Consider the following 24,536-nt stretch of genomic DNA (forward strand, 5'->3'; position numbering starts at 1 on the left):
GTGTATATTTATAGATATCTATGTATATGGATATATATCCATGATTAATTGTAATCTTTAGGGCAGGGGGATGGAGAAAAGAGGGGAAAATAAAGTAAAAAGCACACAGCAGAAAACAAAAGAAAATCTACAAGTAAAGAAAAACTAGGTAGGAGCTTATGTAGCTTGTGTGGTATTTATTATATCGGTTTTCATGAAATGAAGATTTATTGTTTTAAATCTTATCCTCTCATGGTCTGCTTTGTATATAGCAACAAGTATTTTTTTTTCCTTTTCTCGTATTGTATTTAAGTTTAAAATAATTACCAAAAAATCCACATTATTAAGATTTTTTTTCTCATGATTTTCACTTAAAGCAATCTAGTACTTATTGATTTCCAAGTTCATAAAGGTGGTATAAACTGACTCCAGAACACCCCAACAAAAGTCTGTAGATAGCACTTGCAGTTTGAATCACTGGGAAGCCGGCACAAAGAATCTTCATACACTTCAGATGTAATTTTAGATGTTACTGCTTACATGAGGGCAGCTAAGTGTTTTAGCAAATATGGCGCCAAGCCCAAAGACAGAAGACCTCTGAGTTCAAATCTGGTTTCAGACACATCCTAGCTGTATGACCCCGGACAAATTACATAATCCTGTTTGCCTCAATTTCCTCACCTGTAAAGTGACCTGGAGAAGGAAATGGCCAACTACTTCAGTATCTTTGCCAAACAACAACAAAAACAAAATGGGTTCATGAAGTATCAGACATGACTTAAAAAAAAAAAACAAATAAAATCAAAATTGCAGTTTTGTTCCTTACAGACATATAGAATAAAGGCAAAATGTGGGCTAGGTATAATTACTTTTTTTTCTTCATTTACTTTTTGTTCTCATGCTGCCTCATTTCTACCATACTGTTTTCTAAGTTTCCCCAGCAGAACTAAGGTTCTTGAGGGATGCAAACCCAAAGAATACTTCAAATCTGGAAGAACTACTTTTGGTTCCTTACATGAATAAAGGAATTATATAAATTAATGCTAGCATAGCCCCAGGCATATAATAGGTTCCTTATAGATGCTGGTTAAGTGATTGGGGTAGATTGTATGAAATGATTCCAGGTGATTCATTTTTTTTTCTAAAAGATAATAATTTTGGAGCAGGGGGGTGGTACAGTGATAGAGCACCAATCCTGAAGTTAGGTCCTCCTGACTTAATACTTAACACTTAATAGCTGTGTTGCCTCAAACAAATCATTTAACTCCAATTGCCTCACACACGCATACACAAATTTATTTTGCTTTGTTTCTTCAGATTCTTAACAAATATATTCTGCAGAAATCATGAAGATACAGTCACTATTTGAGTTTTATCTTCTGAATGTTATTGTACAACCTCTGGCTGGATTCAATGGTAAGCTTTATTACTGCATACAGAGGGAAAATCATATATTGGAAAGGGAAATGATTCTTAAACTGGGATATGTTTTGAAAATATTTTTATAACTATTTAATTTTTAAAAACCCTTTATATTTTATTTTATATATTTAAAATATTCCTCTGAGGAGTTGGGGAAACATGAAAAAGCTTCCTTTTTATTAAAATTGAAAATATTTTAAAATCCTATTTCTTTGTTCTAAAAACCCTTTGAAAATATCTTCTTTGGAAGAAGATCAAGCTAGGAAAATGGATTAAGAATGATTACCAAAACCTAGGACAAATAATATTTTTAGAACAGAGGTATCAAGGGGGTGGCCAGGTGGCGAAGTGAATAGAGCACCAGCCTTGAATTCAGGAGGACCCGAGTTCAAATCTGATCTCAGACACCTAACACTTCCTAGCTGTGTGGCCCTGGGCAAGTCAGTTAACCCCAGCCTCAATAAAAAAAAAAAAAAAAAAAAAAGAACAGAGGTATCAAATGTGAATCAAATTTGATTCCATTTGAATAGGCATTCTGGAAGCAATGAAAATGGAATTGGTAAATATTTAACAAAATAAATAAAAATACAATAAAACATAGATCATGTTAATATGTGGTTTTCTTAGCTAACCTGTTCCCACCTGTACAGTTGATTGGTACTCCCTCAACTGTTTCTATTTGAGTCTGAAATCACTGCTCTAGATCATTTCCTTCTCACTCCTTGAAGTAACTAATCTATTAACCCATCTAGACAGTCTCCATTTTGTCTATCTGTTGAACTTATTGGTGCCATAATTCACCTCTCTCTATTCTGAAAGAAGAAGACTGATATGAAATTCAGGGAAGAGGTATTTTTCAATCCTTGTCGTGAATGATCCAGGAAGGAACTCAGTTGTGACTATTCTGGAAGCTAACACTAAACTATATTTTGACATTTTATCATCTTTTTCTTATTCAGGATTCCTATAAATGTTACCTCAAATTAAAGGCATGTTGGAGGATGTAGGGGAATTATGTTTATTTAAGCATCTTTTTTAATGAAGAAATATTATATAAAATTGTTCCTGGCAAACTTATTACTAAATGCAGAATACAGAATATTCATTCAATATGCCATGTAGTCAACATGCAGGCTGACTTAAGCACCAAAGTACTAGAGATTGTGCTAATCTTTCAGGATAGGAGGAAAGATTAAAAATGTCAAATTTGGAAAACATAATAAAATTATGTACAAATAAGATATACACAGGATAAATTGGACATAATCCAACATAATATACAAAGGGAAGGAACTCACATCAAGGGGATTGGGAAAGATTCCTCAAGATGAAATGTTAGCTGGGAATTAATGGAAGCCAAGAGACAGAAATAAGGAGGGGGAGAATTCTAGGCATAGGAGAAGAGGTTCTATCAGATTCCTTTTTTGACACAAATATGGTGCTGATACTTAAACCAAGAAGAGCAAAAACAGAGAAAGAAAACTATAGACCAATTTCCCTAATGAATATTGGCTCAAAAATTTTAAATATAGTACTGACAAGGTGATTATAGCAATTTATCACAAAGATCACGTACTATGATCAAATGGGATTTATACCAGGAATGCAGGACTGGTTCAATATTAGGAAAACTATTAACATAATTGACCATGTTAATACAAACCCAACAAAATTCATATGATTCAATAAAGCAGAAAAACTTTTTGACAAAATACAACACTCATTCCTATAAAAATAGTAGAGAACATAGGAATAAATGGAACTTACCTTAAAATGCTAAGTATTATCTATATATAAGTATCAGCAAGCATTATGTGAAATGGACATAAATGTGAAACCTTTCTAATTAGATTATGGATGTAGCAAGGATACCCATTATAACCATTATTATTCAGTATTATTCTGGAAATGCTAACTATAGTAATGAGAGAAGAAATAGAAATTGAAGGAGTTAAAATATTTAACAAAGAAACAAAATTGTTATTCTTTGCATATGATATAATGATTTAGAGAATCAACTAAAAAAACTAGTTGAAATAATTAACAACTTCACCTGGGTTGTAGGATATAAAAATAAACCCACATAAATTATTAGCATTTCTATATACTACTAACAAAACCCACCAGCAAGAAAAAGAAAGAGAAACTCCATTTAAAATAACTGCAAACAGTATAAAATACTTGGGAGTCCACCTCTCAAGACAATTTCAGGAACTATATGAACATAATTACAAGACTTTTTCTCTCAAATAAAATCAGGTCTAAAGAATTGAAGAAATATTAATTGATTAAAGGTAGGACATGCCTATATAATAAGATTATATCTAAATTAATTAATTTATTTATGGAACTTGAAAAAAATAACAATTCACCTGGAAGGACAAAAGGTCAAGAACATCAAGGAGATCAATGAAAATAAATATGAAGAAAAGTGATTTAGGAGTAGCAGATCTCAAACTGTATTGCAAAGAGGTAATCATAAAATCATCTGACATTGGCTAAGAAATAGAGTTGTGGATCAACAAAATTGATTAGGTACACAATACATAGTATTGTGATTATACTAAATAAATATAGTGTTTGACAAACCCAAAAAGCCATAATTTGGGGAAAACTAGAAAACAATTTGGCTGCAACTAAGTATAGACTAATATCTTACACTGCATATCAAGATCAGGTCAAAATAGATGTGTGAGTTTGACAACAGGTAATATCACAAGCAAAGTAGAGGAGTATGGAATGTTCTATCTGTTCAGATTTATGGATAAAAATTTATGACAAAACAAGAGATAGAGAATTATGGGATTTAAAGTGGTTAATTTTGATTATATTAGATTAAAAAGCTTTTTTTTTACAATCAAATCAATGCAGCCATGATGAGAAGGAAAACAGGAAATGGGGCAAAGTGGATTTTAATATCAAGTTTCTCTGATAAAGATCTCATTTCTCAAGTATATAAAGAACTGAGTTAAATTTATAAGAATATAAGTTCCCCAATTGATAAAGTCAAGGAGGGAGAGAATTCTGAGAAAAAGGCTGAGTAAGTTGATAAATTGCAATTTCTACAAATGGAACTAATTTGTACCTCAAGGTGAACATGGACTTGTGAAAAATCAAGAAGACTTGGGGTAGAGCAGTGGTTCTCTTGATAACCTGAGAAGATCTGAAGAAAAACCCAGGGCCAGGATAGGGTTAGCCCAGGGCCAGGGTAGGGTTAGCCCATGTGAAGTGCAAATACCTGGGTTACCGCTGGAACTCTGTCTTCCCAGAAATCAGCTGGAGTCAGGATCACTAAACATCTTTATTCTTGATCTTTTAAGGTCAAAAGGTCAGGGGGTTAGGCCTAGCAACGTCACACACACCTTCCTCCCTCAAATGCCTGGAGAGACTGAGTCAGCTTCTGTGTCTCAATTCCTCTTCCTCCTCCTACTCCTCCCACACACGGCACTTCCCCCTCTTTGTCCCACCAATCAAGTCAGCACAGAACAGCTGAGGAGGGTCAACCTTCAAACAAGTTAATAGGGAACTGTCCAATTGGCAATTAGTCTCACATGCTTCATTATCCAAGTGCATTGCTCAGTTCTAGCCCTTTACAGGTTACCCCTTACTGGGGAGTGAAGTCTTTGGTATGGGGTTCCTCATCAGAGAAGAGAGCTGAAGTTAATTAAACTGAGGAAAAACTAAAACAATAATCCAAGAAAAACAAAATTATGAAAAAAAGTTAACCAACTAGAAAAGGAGATACAGAGTCTCAAAGATGAAAATAATTCTTTGAAAATTAGAATTTGGCAAAGGAAAGCCAGTGAAGGCATGAGAGACCAAAAAATAACAAAATAGATTATAAAGAATGAAAAAATAGAACAGAATGTGAAACATCTTATAAGAAAAGAGACATCTACAGAATAGATCAAAAAGAGAAAATATAAGAATAATTGGATTGCCTGAAAGTCATAACCATAAAATGGATCTTGACACAATAATGTAGGAAATAATCCAAGAAAATTGTCCTAGAATAATAGAACATGAAGAGAAAATAGAAATAGAAGAAATCCACAAATCCTCTGATCACCACCTCAACAAGATCCTGTGGAAAACACATGGGAACATTATAGCCAAATTTTGAAACCTTCAGATAAAAGAGAATATTTTGCAGGAAACAAGAAAAAAATATCAATTCAATTGGAGATACAATTAAAATTGTACAGACTTATCAGCAGCCATAACAAAAGACCACAGGTCCTAGAATCATATCGACTGATAATCAAAAGAACTAGACTTGTGGCCAAAAATATCACATCCAGCAAAATTATCTATATAAGATTGAATGAGAAAAAATGAACATTCAATGAACTTGAAGATTTTCAGGATTTTCTATCAACCAAACCTGAACTTAATAGAAATTTAAAATATAAAAACTGGTATCAAAGACCAATTTCAAAAAATTCAACATGTAAAAAGTGTTTATGGATTTTTATATGGGAAATATGTAGCATATGTTTAAGATTGACATCAACTATACAACAACTCAAAAGAAAGATTGGGGCAGAATTAAGGTAAAAATAGTAATTATGTCATACAAATGAGGTAAAGAGAAAGAATAGATACAAAAACATTAGAGGGAGGAGAAGGCTTCATAGTTCTGAAAACCTACTTACATAGGGGATGGATTAAAAAGACATCCCTGCATATATACTATGAAGGGTATAGCACTTTCCAAAATCTATAAAGAAATGGGGGAGGGGGAGAGATAGGTGGACAGGGAAGCAAATGGTAAGGGAAGAAGACAAGGTAGGGATCGAGGGGTGGGGGGAAGTTAAATCATAACAAGGCAATTTTAATAACAAAGCAGAATTAAACAAAGGGCCAGCAGGGATAGGAAAAATATAGGTGTGTCTATGTGTGGGAATATGTGTATATATATATATATATATATATATATATATATGTGTGTGTGTGTGTGTGTGTGTGTGTGTGTGTGTGTGTGTGTGTGTGTGTATGTATATATCTACATATATATTTTAGAAGGCTGAAACTCTGAATCAGACAAGAGAGCACTTAAGGCTATCTATTCCATGTGAGACAATGACTCTATTAACATATATTTGGATGATGGCTCTCTTCACCATTGGTACTTGCTGAATGTTTGGTAGTAAGATAATCATAGGCAAGGATTGGAGGGTGGAGGGAGAGAAGTTAGAAGAAAGAAGACCTTGGCTGCAGGTCAAGGAGGAGAGAGGCTGGAGACTCTGGACTCCAGAATCCAGGATACATCTTTGGCAAACTATATGGCAGCTTGTCTGCCTCCTTGACTTCTCCCCCTAAAAACTAAGGACTTTGATTTATCCTGACTCTGGCTGACCCCAAGGCCCTCCAGGGAGCTAGCCTATACTTTACAATATTTAAATATATCTTTTCTTAACTATTTTTGGGGGGATAGAGAGTATAAAAGGGGAAAAAAGAACAAAATTTAAAAGACAAAAGCATAGAACAAAAGAACAATTCACAAGGAAGTAATGAAAAAATGGACACTCATGAATATAACTTCTTCTACTAATATATAAATTTTCTAGAACTAATAATTTGTTGTTATATATTTTGAATCCTTCCTAATATTCTGCTGGGCACATGACAATGTTCTCTTGTTTTGTTTCATGTTGTTTTGTATTCCTCTTCTGTTTTTCTTTATTTTCATTCTGTTTCTTTAAATAAAATAAATTTGGGGGAAAAAGTTATATGGTCAAGGAAGTAATTTTAGAAGAAGAAACTAAAACTATATATAGTCATAATGAAAAAATGCTCTAAATTACTATTAATAAAAGAAATGCAAACTAATCAAATTGACTAATGTGACACAGAAGGAAAATATCAAACATTGGGGAAATGTAGAAAAATTGGAACACTAATGCACTGTTAGTGGAATTGTATACAGATCTAACTAATCTGAAGAGCAATTTGGAAGTATGACCAACGGATTGTAAAACTGTGCATATGCTCTGCAAATACTCTACTCAATGTATACTCCAAAGATTTCAAAGAAAAATGAAAAATGAAAAGAACCTACAAATACAACTATTTATAGCAGCTCTTTTTGTGGTGGCAAAAAATTAGAAATTAAAAGAAAGTCCACTAATTGGAGAATTGCTGAACATGCTATGTAATCTGATAGTGATGGAATACTATCATGCTATGAGAAATCAAGCAGGGTGCTTTCAGTATACCCTAAGAAAACTTATATAAACCAATGCTAAATGAAATGAACAGAACCAGGAAAATATTTTAACAATAATAGCAATATTGAACTAGGTAGGCATTATTATTATCATCTTCATTTTGCAGAGGAAAAAATTGAGACATAGAAATGTTAAGCCACATATTTCATATGTATCTGAAGTAGGATCAAGTCTAGGTCTTCTTGACGTCAGATTAGTACTCTAGTAACTACTTCAGACTAACTTGTTTCAAAATTCTCAACACCTCATAGATTCTGAAGGATAAAGACTATTCTCTTTTGGAATGATATTTGAGGTTTTTATACAGAGAAAGGAAATTCAGGAGATTTAGAATTCCATATTAGTTCCTGGAGGTGTGTTGGTAAATGTTTTGGTAAATTTAAGAGTTAATTTTCTTCAAAGAAAAAAAGAAAAAAAAATCATCGCACAGTTTTACATTTCATCTGTATTATTAATATTTTTTCCATTACTTTTAAGTCTAGAAATCAACAAAGCAATGCATTAAGCCCTTAATTGTAGTATTGTAGGGTTTCCAAGGCTGGTTATAGATTCAATTTCTTAGATATAGGTTGGTTATTTGTAACTTTCAAAGCTTACTTAGTATATGAAGGGAAGTAGAATGTAGCCTGAGAGTTTATTTATACAACCTAATAGCTCTGTTTCTTTTTTCTGAGAAAATGTCTTCCTCAAAGTCACAGTATTCATGAGTACACTCTCCTCCAGTACAATGACTATAGAGTTCTCTATTACAATTGATTATTCCTGATAACTAGGTGCTAAGCTCATTTGATAATTTTAAAAAAGCCTTTAAAATTCAATATCTTGGGACAAATCCCATCTCTCCTGCTTTTGTTAAGGTTCAATTTACCTTTGCTAAATTACTTGATTGACATATTTCTCAATATTTTTCATATTTCCCATTCATTAGTTATTTTTGTTGTAATTAACTGTGTCTGTTTCCTTTTTAGACAAACTTCCCTTTAAGTCTAAAACAGTTCCTCAGTCTACAACTACTGTTGTTGGAAGGCTTTTTGAAGATGTGATCATTCCTTGCTCATTTAAGATAGGGCCTGGCATAGTGATTCACTGGATGAAAGGCCAAAAGTATTTACACAGCTTCTTTAAAGGTAGTGATTATCTGAAAAACCAAGACTCCATTTATAAAAACAGGACATCCCTTTTCTTCAATGAAATCAACAATGGAAATGCCTCACTAAAACTTAGGAGATTAAACCTGCAAGATGAAGGAGTTTATAAGTGCTATATATCAACAAAAGATAGTTGGAAATGTATAAACATAAGCCTGAAGTTGGGAGGTGAGTAAAATATTTGTGCTTTTTGACCTATAGATATTCCTCTTTCCATGAGTATCACAAGAGTAGTATTGGGATACCCTTGGAATTACCCAAGGTATCTGAGCCTTTAATACTATAAATGACCATGAGCTTATGTGTTCAGAGAAGCATTAAAAACAAAAAAGAGAGACCAAAACATTTCTCAAAGTCCTGCCTAACCCTAAAGCCAATGGAAAACTGAATTGTGTATATGACAATAGGAAATATGTTTAAACTTTCTTGAGGTTTGGGGGTGGAGGGATAGAACTTTTTTGGTTACTGTGATGTAACTCTCAGTTATTCTCGGCACTCTCAGGAAATAAGTTATTTTACATGGTAACTTTTCTACATAACTTATGTTTGTCCCTTTAAACACAAACACATTGAAATATCTTTCTAAAATATATTAAATTATTTTCTAAACCATTTGTTCAAGAAGGCAGAAATATATATATATATATATATATATATATATATATATATATAAACTTTTCTTGGTAACTCAGGATTATTATTATTATTATGACTATCAATTATTTTGGTATGATCACAATTGCATCAGGAATGATTGATTTAAATCGTCACCTGCATGAATGTAGGCAAGAAATACAATGATAAACTATGGAAAGTGATTCCATCTTGCTAGAACTGCATAAAACAATCATCTAAAAGTCCACAGGCAAATAGGAAAGAGTAAAACAAGATGAAAACTTCTTAGTATATGATCAGAAACATCAAAAACCTTCACATCTCTGTATGCAGAGGCAAAAAGATAAAAGTGGACAGACTCCCAGGGCTAAAATAAAAAAGATTCATCTTCCCGAGTTCAAATCTGGCCTCAGATATTTATTAGCAGTGTGATCTTAGGCAAATCACTCCTTTGTTTGCTTCAGTTCTTCAATTGAAAATGAGCTGGAGAAGGAGATGGCAGACCACTTCAGTATCTTTGCCAAAAAAATCCTCAAATGAGGTCATAAGATGTTATGGGCCAGAACTTGAAACAATGTGCTAAGTCATTGTAATTGATAGAGATTGTAAAAGGCTGAAACTCTGAGCAGATGCACTTGGATAACCCAGCACTTATGGCTAATTACCAATTGGACAATACTCTATTAGCATATACTTGGAGAATAGCCCTTCCCACTATTCTGTGCTGGCCCAATCGTTTGCTGTATACAGAGAACTGTGGGAAGGATTAGGGGGTGGAGTAAGACAAGCCAGAGTTACTTTTTGAGGAGAGAAGAAGAGAAAGGAGGTATGGAGATTCCTGTGTCCATTCCTCTCATTTCAACCAAGAATAAAGATCAAGGACTTCTGCTTATCCTGACTCTGGCTGATTTTAAAGTGTCCAGGGTGCTAACTTGGTCTTCACATTTGGTGCCAATGTGGGACCAAGGACCCTACTTTCACTAAAGAAGTACCTGGTGACCAGGAAATTGGGTGAGTATTTTAATAAACAAACAGGGAACTTACTTTGCTAAGGATTAAACTAGTAACCTTTTCTAGCTGAAATGTTAGGAAAAGATTCTCCCCCAAACCCAGCCCCACCCCCACCCAATCCCTGAAAGGGGCTCTATAGAAAGCATGCTTAAGATGATCAAGGGTCAAGGCTTCATTGTAACTTGGGTGCAGATCGCTAGACTCTTGGGTACATTAGAGACCAAGTCCCCTTGGTTCTTAGTGGAAGAAGAAATAGGGCTAGATAATTAGAAGCTGGTAGGAGATCAACTATGTGAATACTACAATGATAAAGGTCCTCATTCAATTTCCAAGGAAGCATTCTATACATACAACATAATACAATTGGCCTTAAAGAATCCTGCAAGTTATAGAAAAAGGAAAAGTTTTAGGAACAGCCAGATAAGAAGTGTGAGGAAAAAGAGAAAGACAATGAATGGATTAATGACATTATCACCCAAGGGCACAGGGAATTAAGCCAGGTTCATGGGTGTAGTGATTTTTGCTCTCACAAGGCAGCTTCAACCCCCCTACTGAGCAGATTATTGGCATTCCCCCATCAACTCCATCTTCTGGGATGGAGGGAGGAGGAGGAGGAGGAGTGGGAGGGGAAGTGACACCACCAGCACCCCTCTCCAGCAATCCTATGACTAGATTGCAAAAGGCACTACTTAAAGCCACAGAAGGCCAGCTTTAGATGATTTGAAAATAAGTATGTATCCGGTGATTCAACAGTTTAACTCTTCAGGTCAAGAAAGTAGAAGAAATAAAACACTCCTTTTGATATAGAAATCCTCAGACTTGAAAAAGGCTTGCACTCTTTATGGGGCTACATCAGCTTATGTTAAGATGTTATTTGGCTTATGAAATCTTAACCCCTAGGGATTGGAAATCTGTAACAAGGATATACTTAGAACATGGACAAAACTTGTTGTGGCTTTCTGAATATAGTGAGCTCTGTAGGATACAAGCCCACAAAATAGTCAAAGTGGAGTTAATCCTCCAATCACCTATGACCAACTGACTGGTGTAGGTTCTTATGCAGAAATTTCAGTACAGATCAATTACCCCATAGCAGCATATGAGAAAATTGCTGCTGCTTCTATCAAAGCATGGGCTTTTCTCCCCAATGAAAATGACAAGGGTGAAGCCTTCACAAAAATTGCACAAGGGCCAAATGAACCCTTTGCTGATTTTGTGGGATGTTTGCAGACAGCTGTCATATAAACTAATGATGAAAATGCAGTAACAGACATTATGATAAGGCAACTTGCTAAAGAAAATGATAATGAGGTTTGTAGAAGAATTATACTAGGACTACGCAAGGATGCTCCTTTAGAGGAGATCATAAGATGCTGTGCCACAGTGGGCACAAATGCTTTTTTATAGTCAGGCTATAATGCAGACTTCCCAAGATCCCAACATGGGAAGACAGGGTCCCTTTTAGCAAAGGACTTCCAGAGACACTCCATCAATGCTTTCAATGTGGCAATGTAGAGCATCTGAAAGCTCAATGTTGGTATAGAGACAGAGTGAGAAAACAGGGTGGGAGAACAAGACCCCAAACCCCATGTCCAAAATGCAACAGAGGCTTCCATTGGGCATCAGAATGTAGACTGATTCAGGGAAACGGGATGAGGAGCCCAGCCCCAGGACCCAAGGCAAAAAACACTTGGGGCATGATGGCAGCCAATGCCACACCCAGAGAGTGCCTAGAAGCCAGTACCCAGACATGACCAATCAGCCAGGAAGCCATCTGATAGGAGAAAGAGACTACACAATCAATCAGCCAGGAAGCAACCTGATGGGAGAAAGGGATTACAGTTGGGGAGGATAGAGTTGTATGCAGCTGGGACAACTGAGATACCCCCTGGAGAGGTAAAATCTGTTCCTCTCCAGCCATGGATCCCTTGCCCCCAGGCACAGTAGGCTTGACCATTTCACCTTCTGAGAGTACTTACAAAACAGTGTTTATTCATACACTGATGTGGGAAACTGGGGAATGTGTACATAATATCCCAGTTACTAATACAGGCAGATAATGTGTGACTTATCAACCAGGAGAGGTAGTAGAATCAGGTTAATTGATTCTGACTCCAAGCAACAAAATCCAGGAACATACTAAATAGCAGCTATGCCAGCTGATGATCGATGTATGCTCACTATTTTTATAAATGGCATACTATTAGAAGGATTGGTAGACACTGGTGCAGATCATACAGTCATTAGAGATGCCAACTGGCCTAGTCACTGGCCAAAGATTAAGGCAGACACCTACATGTCTGGCATAGGAGGATCAATAGCAGCTGAAGTTAGTGCTACCCCTTTGAGATGGACTTTTGAAGGCAAAACAGGAGATTTTACTCCTTTTATAGTTGAAAAAATCCCCATCAATCTGTGAGGAAGAGACATTTTACAACAATTAGGGTTAAAAATGAATACTGCCTGCCAACACTTTCACTTGTTCCTATCCAATGGAAAACTGATACACTAGTGTGGATAGAACAGGGGCCCTTAGCTAATGATAAAATTCAAGCCTTATAAGATATAGTATAGGAGCAACTTGACCAAGGACACTTACAACCTTCTAAGTCCTTGGAATTCCCCTGTATTTGTTGTAAGAAAAAAATCTGGGAAATGGAGGATGTTGACTGATTTAAGAAAGGTAAATGAACATATGGAAACTATGGGAACTCTTCAGCCTGGACTTCCATCCCCTACTTAATTGCCTAGAGAATGGCCTCTTTGGGTTATAGACATTAAGGATTGTCTCTATCTATCCCTCTAGATAAGGAGGATATGAAAAGATTTCCTTTTTTAGTACCCATAGTTAACTTAGCTGAGCCTTATAAAGATATAAATCAACAGTTTTGCCACAGGGAATGAAAAAGGAGGCAAATCGGGTGTGTGATTGTTATTTACATACCCTCCTTCTAGACTTCTGGAAATCCTTTATAAGACCATGTTGATTCATATTGTTTGTTATATCATTATTTGCATGTATAATTCATGTTTGTTACACTACATTGAGCCTGCACTGGCTGTGGAGAGAATCATCACTAGTAGCATGTACATTTTTGCTATGTGCTTGTATAATACCTCCCATGCTGATGGGTTTGTGCACACCTGTCTCTAAGAAGACCATTCAGCCCAGAAACCCGTTAGCAATCCTCACTTCCCTTTGGTGCTTTTTATCTCCCTTTCTGAGAAGTCAGGAAGGGTGTGATTACCTCCTTTTTGGGGTTCTCACCTCCCTGAGAAGTCAGGGATGGAGTGACCACCTGTGTTCTAAAACAAAAGAAAGCAGAAGATGTAAAGGGCTGAAACCCTGAGCATGTACACTTGGATAACCCAGTACTTAAGGATAATTACCAATTGGACAATACTTTATTAGCATATGCTTGGAGAGTAGCCCTTCCCACTATTCTGTGCTGGCCCAATCGTTTGCTGTATACAGAGAATTGTGGGAAGGATTAGGGGGTGGAGTAAGACAAGCTAGAGTTACTTTTTGAGGAGAGAAGAAGAGAAAGGAGGTATGGAGATTCCTGTGTCCATTCCTCTCATTTTGACCAAGAATAAAAACCAAGGACTTTTGCTTATCCTGACTCTGGCTGATTTTAAAGTATCCAGGATGCTAACTTGGTCTTCACAAGAGACAATGATTATGTACTTAGTTCTTATTAGAGTTCATACCTTTAAAAGAGAATATATAAGGAGGAGCTCCCACAAGCTCACAGAAGCCCCCAAGCCCACTCTCTCAGAGGCGGAGTCTGATTCATTCCATTTTCTACCTTTGTGCTAGGTGAAGGCTAAAGGACAAACCTTTAGATTCAGAGACATTCAGAGGGAGCTCTTGGAACCAAGGAGAGAGATAGGCCTCTAATAAAGCTAACTGGGCTCCAGGAAAAGTGACAAGAAATTAAAGGAAACAGTAAAGGATTTGGATTTTAACTCCTGGCTGAATTTGAGCTGAAAATAAGGCTGCCTCCAAAAGCTCCCCAAGAAACCGGCTCTCAGAGAACAATATATTATAGAGAAGAACATTACAATAAGAGTTGGACAATGATTGAACAACAACAAAATTCCAAGGAAGAAACTTCTGGAAGCCCCTCACTTGGACCTTGGAAGCCACCAAACACAGCAATCACAGCATGAGAATGTCAGCAATCAAGCATAGTGTAGGGAGACTTAGAGTGTTGAGGTTCAGAAGGAGACTCCAAAAAGTTGGCATCACAGACCAGTATCATGAGGTGTCTCAAAAGAATTTGCAGGCTTGAATCCATCTCCAAGTCAAGGGGCAAAGTTTACTGTAATTGTGTTGCCAATTGAAGGGGGATTTAGCAAAGAAAGAAAGCAAGAAGATAAGTTTATAGGAAAGGGACAGAGCGATCTGGTGCTTCATGTCACTAATATGCTAATTTTATTATGCCCTCCAATATTGAATTTTATGGTTTAGAGGTGGAAATGGAAGAGTAGCCCACAATTTGTCTTGGAAACCCTCTTATCACAGATGAATAGATTAATATCTGGCATTATTGGTAGAACTACAGCACTGTCAAAGCCTGTGGCCTCAGGGCTACTGCCACATTTCCCCTAGAAGCTGTATCCATCAAAGGGGCTTAAATTCTATAATTCTCTGGTCTGAGAAGTCATAGAAGATTTTTAAATGGTATGAATTTCAAAGATTAAAGGGGTCTTGAAATTTATCATTGTACTCAAATTAAACACACTAGGGAAGAGGATATAAGCCCAGAAATTCAGATGATCCAGAACAAGACCAGTTAAGTCTAACTTTGCCAACTAAAGGTTCATCAAAAAGTATAAACAACAAATCCTCAATTTAGGATCTAACACTGCAGATAGGATTAAACAGAAGAAATCAATCACCATGGAAAATTATTATAGATCCAGAAATATACAGAAAATCCAAAGAAGAAGAAGAGATCAAGTCCACAATAACTTCAAGTAGAGATTCAGGCAAAATAAAATTTCCAAAAATATTGCATAAATATCTAGAAAGCAATGAAGACAGGAATGTGAAATTTAAAACTCTTGAAGTAAAAAATTAGAATCAAAAGACTGGAAAAATATATCAGAAAAAGGTATCTGAAATTTAAAACAACTGCCTTGAAAAATATCTAACTGATCCAACTATTCTGGAGAGCAACTTGGAGCTGTGCCCAAAAGGCTATCAAACTGTGCATACCCTCTGATCTAGCAGTGTTTCTACTGGGCCTGCATCCCAAAGAGATCATAAAAAAGAGGAAAGGACCTATATGTGCAAAAATGTTTGTAGCAGCCCTTTTTGTAGTGTTAAGAAATTGCAAACTGAATGGATGCCCATTAGTTTGAGAATGGCTGAATAAGTTATAGTATATGAATGTTATGGAATAATATTGCTCTATAAGAAACAATCAGTAGGATGATTTCAGAGTCCTGGAGAGACTTATATGAACTGATACTGAGTGAAGTAAGTAGAACCAGGAGATCATTGTACACAACAAGAAGAAGATTCATATATATATATATATATATATATATATATATATATATATATCCCTCAGTTCTGAGGGATGTGGCTCTTCAAGCAAGGTGATTCAGGCTAGTTTCAACAATTTTGTGATGGAGAGCCATCTGTACTTTGAGTACTCAAAGAGAGGTCTGTGGGGACTGAATGTGAATCATAACATAGTATTTTCACTATACTATATATTTTTGTTTTCTTTCTCATTTTTTTCTTTTTGATTTGATTTTTCTTGTGCAGTATGATAACTGTGGAAATATATATATAGAAGAATTGAACATATTTAACATATATTGAATTACTTGACATCTAGGAGAGGTGATGAGATGAGGAAAAAATTGAAACACAAGGTTTTGCAAAGGTGAATGTTGAAAATTATTTATGCATATGTTTTGAAAATAAAAAACTTTCATAATAAAAAAGAAAAATAGGTCAATTAGAAATAATTTAAGAATCATCTGATTCTTTGAAGAATCATGGTCCAACAACAACTGCTACCCACCAAAGATCAACAGCATATTTCAAGAAATCATAAATGAAAACTTCTAGATTGATTAGAGGACAAAATAAAAACAGAAGAAATCTACCAAGTATCTCCAGAAAGGAATCCCTTAAGAAAAATGCTAGGAATGTCATAACCAAGATTTAGATTGTAAACATCAAAGAACATATACTATAATCAGTCAGCAAGATCTAAGTACCAAGGATTCATAATCAAAATTGCCCAAGCTCGATAGGAATATATTGCTTTAAAACAACTTAGAAAAAGTTAAGAATAACTATCTCTGCAAAACTGAACATTATCCTAAAGGAGGAAAAATGGACCTTTAATGTAATGGAGCAAAGGCAAAAAAAAAAAAAAAACAAAAAAAACACTGTAGCCTAGCACTCTCTCAGGGACTGGATTAAAATGCAATTTGGAAATGTTTAACAAAATAAACCAAAAGACAATAAAACACAGATGATGTTAATTTGTGGTTTTCTAAATTAATATGTCCCTGTCAAAAATCTGGGTTTTTTTTTTTTTTCCTTTTTGAGTCTGACATCACTCGAATAAAGGATTTTCAAGCATGCCTGATAAAAAGACAGGAATGAATAGAAATTCTAAAACACAAACATCAAGGGAAACTTGAGAATTCATATAAATAATTAGAAGGAGCTGCCTTTTAAAATAGGAATTGAGTGAGTTAAATAAGGTAAGCAGAAAACATGATAGTGGATTGATTTTATTCCCATGCTTTTAAGGCAAAGAAAAGTGAAGTGGGTGTGGTAGTAAAAGGAATATACTAGAATATTCTGCCTGCCCTTAATAAACTTGTAACTCAACCTTTCTGATATAAGAGGGTAAATAATCATCCCTTTTGAAATTGTGTGTAAGATCAAAATAAAAATACTCTGAGAGAGTCTCTGTTTGAACAAAGTGCCTGATCTTTGGTTTCATGCTTCTGAGATATGTATTTTGATTACTCAGTTGTCCTTTGCTTACTTAATTGTGGGTTCTCAGTTATATTCCAAGTAGCTGAGTATATCTAGAAAATACAGAAAGTGAATAATATTATCTCATTTATTATCTAGCAAAGGCATTACTTTCTTGATGATTTTTTTGTAGAGTATTTTTCTTTTGAGATGCTTGGGTTTGTTCTTATGAACTGGTCTTCTATATCATGTGATTTTAAGACATGTACCAGCTCCAGAATCAGCTAAAAACTACAAGTTCACACATTCATCCTTCTCTTCCCCAGGTTTCATCACTCCTGCAATAGAATACCAAGAACAGAATAGAGTTGACTATTTAACATGCTATTTGTTTGGGGCTTATCCCTCCCCAAATATAACATGGATAAAAAACAATACAACAAACTTAGAAAGCAACATAGAAGTATCATCTTCTCCTCCTTTCTCTGTCAAAAGTCAACTCAATATCATCGACTCAAATTCCTCTTACCAGTGTATTATTGAAAATTCAGTACTGGATCAAAGATGGACTGGAAAATGGAAAATTGAAGGTGAGTTTCCTATTGCTACTATGCACAGAGAGTTTAAGATCCCAAAAAGTTTTTTGTAGACCTTAAAGGGTTGTATAAATGCAGGCTGCTATATAGAAGATGACTCATATAGAAGATAAACATAAGAAATGAACATATGGGAACTTATCTGGACCAAGCAAATAGTGTAGCGCTCCAGAAAAAGATATATATGTGCATATATATGTATGTATGTATATATGTATATGTGTGTAACAATGTGCATATATGTATTTTGGGGTATGTATATGTACATGTACACAGAGATATATAGAGCAGGGTTTGAATAGAAAAAAATAATGGTTTTTACTTTTAATATATTGAGTTTGAGATGCCAACAAGAATACATCCAATTCCTTTGTTTAATTGAAGCTTTTTGTTTTCAAAACATATGAAAGAATTTTTTACTATTTTTTAAGAAATTTTTTTATTAATTTTTATAATTATAACATTTTTGGACAGTACATATGCATAGATAATTTTTTTTACAACATTATCCCTTGTACTCCCTTCTGTTCTGAATTTTTCCCCTCCTTTCCTCCACCCCCTCCCCTAGATGGCAGGAATTCCCATACATATTAAATATCTTATAGTATATCCTAGGTACAATATATATGTACAGAACTGAATTTTGTTGTTGTTGTTGTTGCAAAGGAAGGATTGTATTCAGAAGGTAAAAATAATCTGGGAAGAAAAAAAATGCTCACAGTTTACACTCATTTCCCAGTATTCCTTTTCTGGATGTAGATGAAGGAATTTTTTACTATTAACTCTTGAAAAATCTTGTATTCAAATTCTCTCCTCTTCTCCCCAACTTCTCCCCTATATGGCAAGTAATCCAATATATGTTAAACATGGTAAAAATATATGCAAGTAGAATATAGTCGTATATATTTGGAATGTTCTCATCTCTAAAATATAATCGTTCTCTAGGTGCAGATTTCTTGGGGAGCTTCTGGAGATAGCCTTAATTTCAGTTCAATTCAATAATCCCACATGCAGCCAGGAGTTAAAGTCCAGATTCTTTATTTTTTTCCTTCAAAGTCTTGTCTCTTTTCCTTGGCCCGGTTAGCTTTCTTAGAGGCCTATCTTTCTTCTTGGTTCCAAGAGTTCTCTCCAAATGTCTCCAGCCAGCACAAAGGTGGAAGTTGGAATGATTCTGACTCCGCCTCTGAGAGAGTGGGCTTCTGACTTGTGAATCTCCCGGAAGTCCAAGAGTAGGCTTTTCCTTTAGTGGGCTTGTGAACCCCTCATATATGCTCTCTAAAAGTGTGAATGTGTGAACTAATGTGTGAACTCCTTTAAAGGTGTGAATTAAGTACATAAGCATTAATATCTTGTTTCAAGTTCTGGCCCATAACACATATTTATACAATCATCATGCACAAGAAAAGTCAGATCAATAAGGGAAAAAATGAGAAAGAAAACAAAATTCAAGCAAACAACAACAAAAGAAGTAAAAATGCTATATTGTGATACACACTCATTTCCCACAGATCTTTCCCTGGGTGTAGATAGCTCTCATCATCATAAGATCATTGGAACTGGTCTGCATTGTCTCATTGTTGAGAAGAGCCATGTTCATCAGAATTGATCATCATATAATCTTGTTGTTGCCATGTACAATGATCTCTTGATTCTGCTCATTTTACTTAGCATAAGTTCATGTAAAAGACACCTAATTCCAAATGTCCCAGAGGCAGTTGGTGATTTGAAATTAAAATTCCAAGGAAAAACTATAGATCAATATATATGTCTAGAAATAATTTGTATGGAGATAATTAATGAACATAAGGGAGATAATATAAACCAAGAAAAATAATGTATAGATCCAAGCAAAGGTAGATATATATGTATGCAGGTATGTGTATATATGTATGTGTGTACCTGTATATCAAAATAAATGTATATATATAGATATGTATCTATCTACATATCTATAACTATGTCTTTGTATATGTCTATATTGTATGTGTTTATCAAACCAGATCTCACTTAATGCAAGTGGACCAACTTGCAGACTTTCCCCTTCTCTCAAGAGCCTATGCTTGGCCCTGCCTGTTCTGTGATTCTTTGGCCCAGAGCCTGGCATGGAGGATCCCAGTCTTTCATTCCTGCAGCAATCTGCTAGATCCAGAGCTAGCATCCTAAAAAGAACTGTCTGTATATACACATACATATACATAAATCATGACATTTTCTGTCCAAACTCCTCCCACTTTCCAGTTTCTCTATTATTACCTTTGAGGGCACAATCCTATTCTTAGTCACCCAGGCTCCCAATTTGAGCATAATTTTTAATGTCATTTTGGTCTCTTTACTTCCATTTGCCCCATAGCTAATCTGTTGCCAGCTCTTGTACCTTCAACCATCTCTCATTTTTCTTATATATTTCTTATACCATGGCAAAATTTATCTAATTAGATGGATATAAGTGCTTCACTCATATTATTTCTACTGATTCCTTTATTATTTTCATTTTTATGATATTTGCTACTTGCCTCTAGGCTTCCTGGAGCTATTTCATAGAATTCTAGTATGGAAAGGAGACTCAGAAGTATACACTCTACCTAAAGCATTAACCCCTGTATAATATCCATTTTTTAAAAACCAAGAAAACAAGTTAGCCAGTGAAATCTGCTTTGAAAAGATCCAAAAAGCAATTAAACATGAATTTATTTTTATAAAGCTTCTATTATTTATAAAGTTCCTACTCTTTCAATTCTCTTTTTTAAAAGAATTTTAGAAACATTATTATGCTTTCATTAACTTCATAATAATAGCAAGCTTTCTATCTGATCTTATGTACACATCACACAGTGGATAGAACACTGAGCTTGGAATCAGTAAGACTAATGTTCATGAATTCAAATCTGGCTTCAGGCACTAGCTGTGTGTGATCCTGGGCAAATCACTTGATCCTGTTTGCCTCAGTTTCCTCATCTGTAAAATGAGCTGGAGAAGGAAATGGCAAACAACTACAATATCTCTGTCAAGAAAAATTCAAGTACGAATCACAGAATTAAACATGACTAAACATCAACAACCTGTTGTCTTTCTGAAAAACTTGGTCCTCTGAAGATAAATGTGGTATTGGCAGAAAACCATGAAAATATATTTAATTATTTGCATTTAATCACTGAATTATTTTCATTTTTTTCCCTCATGTCATTTCTTGTTCATATAATTTTGCCCTTTTGCCACTGGCTGTATTCTATAAGACAAATAGTACAAATATGTTATTGACAGCTTTCAAATTCTCCAAGACACCCATCATGGTTTTCCAGAAACCCCATCTTATTCCCAGGTCTTTTCTTCTCTAGGCTAAATATTCCCAATTCATTCAATCTATTCCCACATAACATGGACTCCAGGCCCTTCAGCATACTGGTTGTCTACTTCACTTATCAATGACTCTTCTAAACAGTGGTATCCTAAACTGAACATAGTACTTCAGATGAGATTTGAAGAAAGCAGATTATATTGGGAACATCCTTTCCTTATTCTTGGAAATCATGCCTCTTGAGAAAAACATTTGCCTTTTTCAGATGTGAAATTATACTTCTGACTCATACTGTGCTTATAGCCAGTCAAAGAACATTTTCTGATCTTTTTCAGACCATTGGTTGTATATATCTCCCCCATATTTTACTTGTGAAATTGATTTTTATATGCAAGTATAAGACTTTGTAGTTATATTTATTAAATTTTTACTAGATTCTAAACAGTATTCTAATTTATCAAGCTCTTTTTGAATACTGACTCTATTAGTTATCAATGTGTTAGTTTTGTATCTTTTGCCTTTATATCTCTAGCACTTGGCTTAGTGACTGACACATAGTAGGTATTTAATAATTGCTTGTTGGTTGACTATGTCATTCACAAAGTTGATGAATATGTCATATATACAGTTTTCAAATTATTGGTAAAATTAATATGTAGTACAGAATCAAGAATAGATCCTGAGAGTATTCCACTGAAGACTACTGTGAAACAAATATTGATCCATTAATAAGTTCTTTGAATCCAAACAACCAGCTCTAAATGATTTACCTTTTAGTACATGACTCTTCTACTTTTCCAGAAGAACAGTATAAGAACAAAAGCTTTGTTAAAATCTAGGTTAACTATATTTAACAGAATTCCCTTCAGCTACCAGTCTACTAACCTTGTCAAAAAACGAAATGAGGTTAGCCTGGCATGACATATTCGTGATGAAGCAAGTTGGCAATTTGTAATGTTTTCCTTTTTTTTTTAGGAGCTCCAAACCATTTTTAATAATATGTTTTAAAATTTTCCAGGAATCAAAGTAAAGTTCATTGGCTTATAAATTATAGATTGCTTTTTCCCATTTTTGAAAATTGGGAACTTACCCTTCCCTAATTTTGTGGTTCCCCATATTTTTCCCAGTCTTTCAAATTACCACTGATAATAGCTCAGACATTGTGTTTTACTGCTTTTCTCTTCCTTTAAATCTAAAAACAAGATTGCTTATATTCCAGCATTATCCCACCATCCCTACCTCTCAATTTACTATTCTCAAATCTCACCCTGGCTTCTACCAAACAGAAGCAGTATTCTCAAAGTTTTCCTAAATGTCTCATGAATATTGTAGGGGTCTGAGCATTTTTATCTTCTCTTTAGCCTCCTCACCTTAGTAATAATCATGTCAAAGGTATTCTAAGAGAAAACATTGACTCAAAGGTAATTCTATCCTTCTCTTGATGAAGACATTAAAGGGACCAAAAATACGTTATTTAATTAGAGTGGTTTTCATAGACAAATGGCAATGAAAAAATGGAACGAATTGTTGTTGTTGTTTTTTTAATTCCTTTTATTGTGGGCAGAGGGGAGAACATCCTGAGAAAATTAGTTTTTCTCCCTTAACATGTTCAAACAAAATTTAAATGTATTTAAATGAAATTTAATAATTCCTAAGAGTTTCTTGACTCAGAGTACTCTATACAATTATGCTATGTCAAAGTAGCAACTTCAATAATAATTGCTAATTCCCATTCTTTTTATCATTTCCTTCACACATAGGAAGTTATCATTTGGTGGATAAACAGCTACTAGACACATGCTGGTCATGTTATCCTAGGCAAGTCACTTAATTTCTCAGTGCTTTAAATAACTCTATAAGGCTCTGAGTTGCAGAAGAGGTATTCTTTATTGATAGAGGAAATTTCATTCATAGAAACATCACAGAAAACAAACTTGTTGGAAAATATCATGACATCAGGTAACTTAGCAGTAAATATTATATTTTCCAACAAATTTAAACTTACAGCACTTTATTCTCTTTATAATGTATTTATATTTTAAATGATTTGGAATAATTATACTTATTATATAATTACTCAATACAGTAAAGTCTTTGCTTTTTTTTTGTTTTTTCCTTTTCATCAGTGTATTTCATCAGTATAGGGAACACCCTCCACAGCAACTCATTCACAACATAGCATCTTAACAGAATTTCTTGGAAAACTCAGAGGTTAAACGATTTGGTCATCAATCCACAGCCAGTATGGGTCAAAAACAAGACTTGACTCCAATACCCAAGAATGAGTTTTCCTCATTCTTTAGGTTGCTTCCCAACTTTTTGTCAAATCTTTAAAATATGAGAATGGAAAGTGATCAATTTAACCCATGTACTACATCAATCTCTCTCTTTCAGGTACTCTTTTAACAACAGAAGGTAAAAAAGCTTTATTACCATGTGAATTTAAAAATAAGGATTTTTTACTGCAGAAAAATATAAATGTTAGTTGGTATAGAGTAGAAAATGCATCCTCCACAATTTTGGCATCCTTTTCAAGCTCTTCAAGAAGAATGGTCTTTGATAGTCGATTCCATTGGACCCAGGATATGAAGCATGAAAAGAATGACTTCTCTTTGACTTTAACATTTCCTACTCAATCAGACAGTGGGAAATACCTCTGCAACATTTCATCTATAGATTCTACTGAGCTCATGATACAATTTTTGACAGTTGGTAAGTAACAGCATTTGGTAATAGAATGGAAACATTAACAGATGAAGTATTTCAATAGGATTAGAAATATATGAGTAATCAAGCAAGGAAATTAAGGGCTGATTCTAGTAATGAAATTATCCTGACCTGATGCAAAAATCCCCATATACATCAAATGTTTATTATTCAAAGGGTATATGGAGGATTCATTACCCTTTTGCAAAACAAGCTACAAAAATTTTCATTAAAGACATACTGTGGAGATGTGGGTTTAGTTTCATACAACTTTAATAAAGTAAATATTGTAATAAAGTGAGTCATATGAATTTTTTGGTTTCTCAGTGGATATAAAATTAAGTAGTATGTAATATTTTTGATAGCATTTTACATATAGTAGAGCTTCTTATTGGAATTAATCCTCTCAAAATCTGATGCTGCTTTATTAACAAAGTGTAGTTAATATTCTTCAATTATATCTCAGAGGCCAAGGACAGGGAGAAAGGTGGGTAAATGGCCAGTGAATGGAGCAGTCAGGGCACACACATTTATTATTGCCATCTTATAAGGAATCAATACATGACTCCCCAAAAC

General features: G+C 34.6%; 1 protein-coding gene across 1 annotated transcript in view; it reads left to right on the plus strand.

The window, feature by feature from the left end:
- The window catches only part of HHLA2 (HHLA2 member of B7 family), a 32,573-nt gene that overhangs the window by 1,484 nt on the left and 6,553 nt on the right, over positions 1-24,536 (plus strand). The window contains exons 2-5 of the mRNA XM_074301124.1: positions 1,297-1,395; positions 8,600-8,947; positions 17,690-17,953; positions 23,649-23,966. Of these exons, the coding sequence (XP_074157225.1) occupies positions 1,326-1,395; positions 8,600-8,947; positions 17,690-17,953; positions 23,649-23,966 (1,000 nt within the window). The 5' untranslated portion in view covers positions 1,297-1,325. The remainder of the gene's footprint in view (positions 1-1,296; positions 1,396-8,599; positions 8,948-17,689; positions 17,954-23,648; positions 23,967-24,536) is intronic.

This window comes from Sminthopsis crassicaudata, chromosome 3, assembly GCF_048593235.1.
Source record: "Sminthopsis crassicaudata isolate SCR6 chromosome 3, ASM4859323v1, whole genome shotgun sequence".
Lineage (NCBI taxonomy): Eukaryota > Metazoa > Chordata > Mammalia > Dasyuromorphia > Dasyuridae > Sminthopsis > Sminthopsis crassicaudata.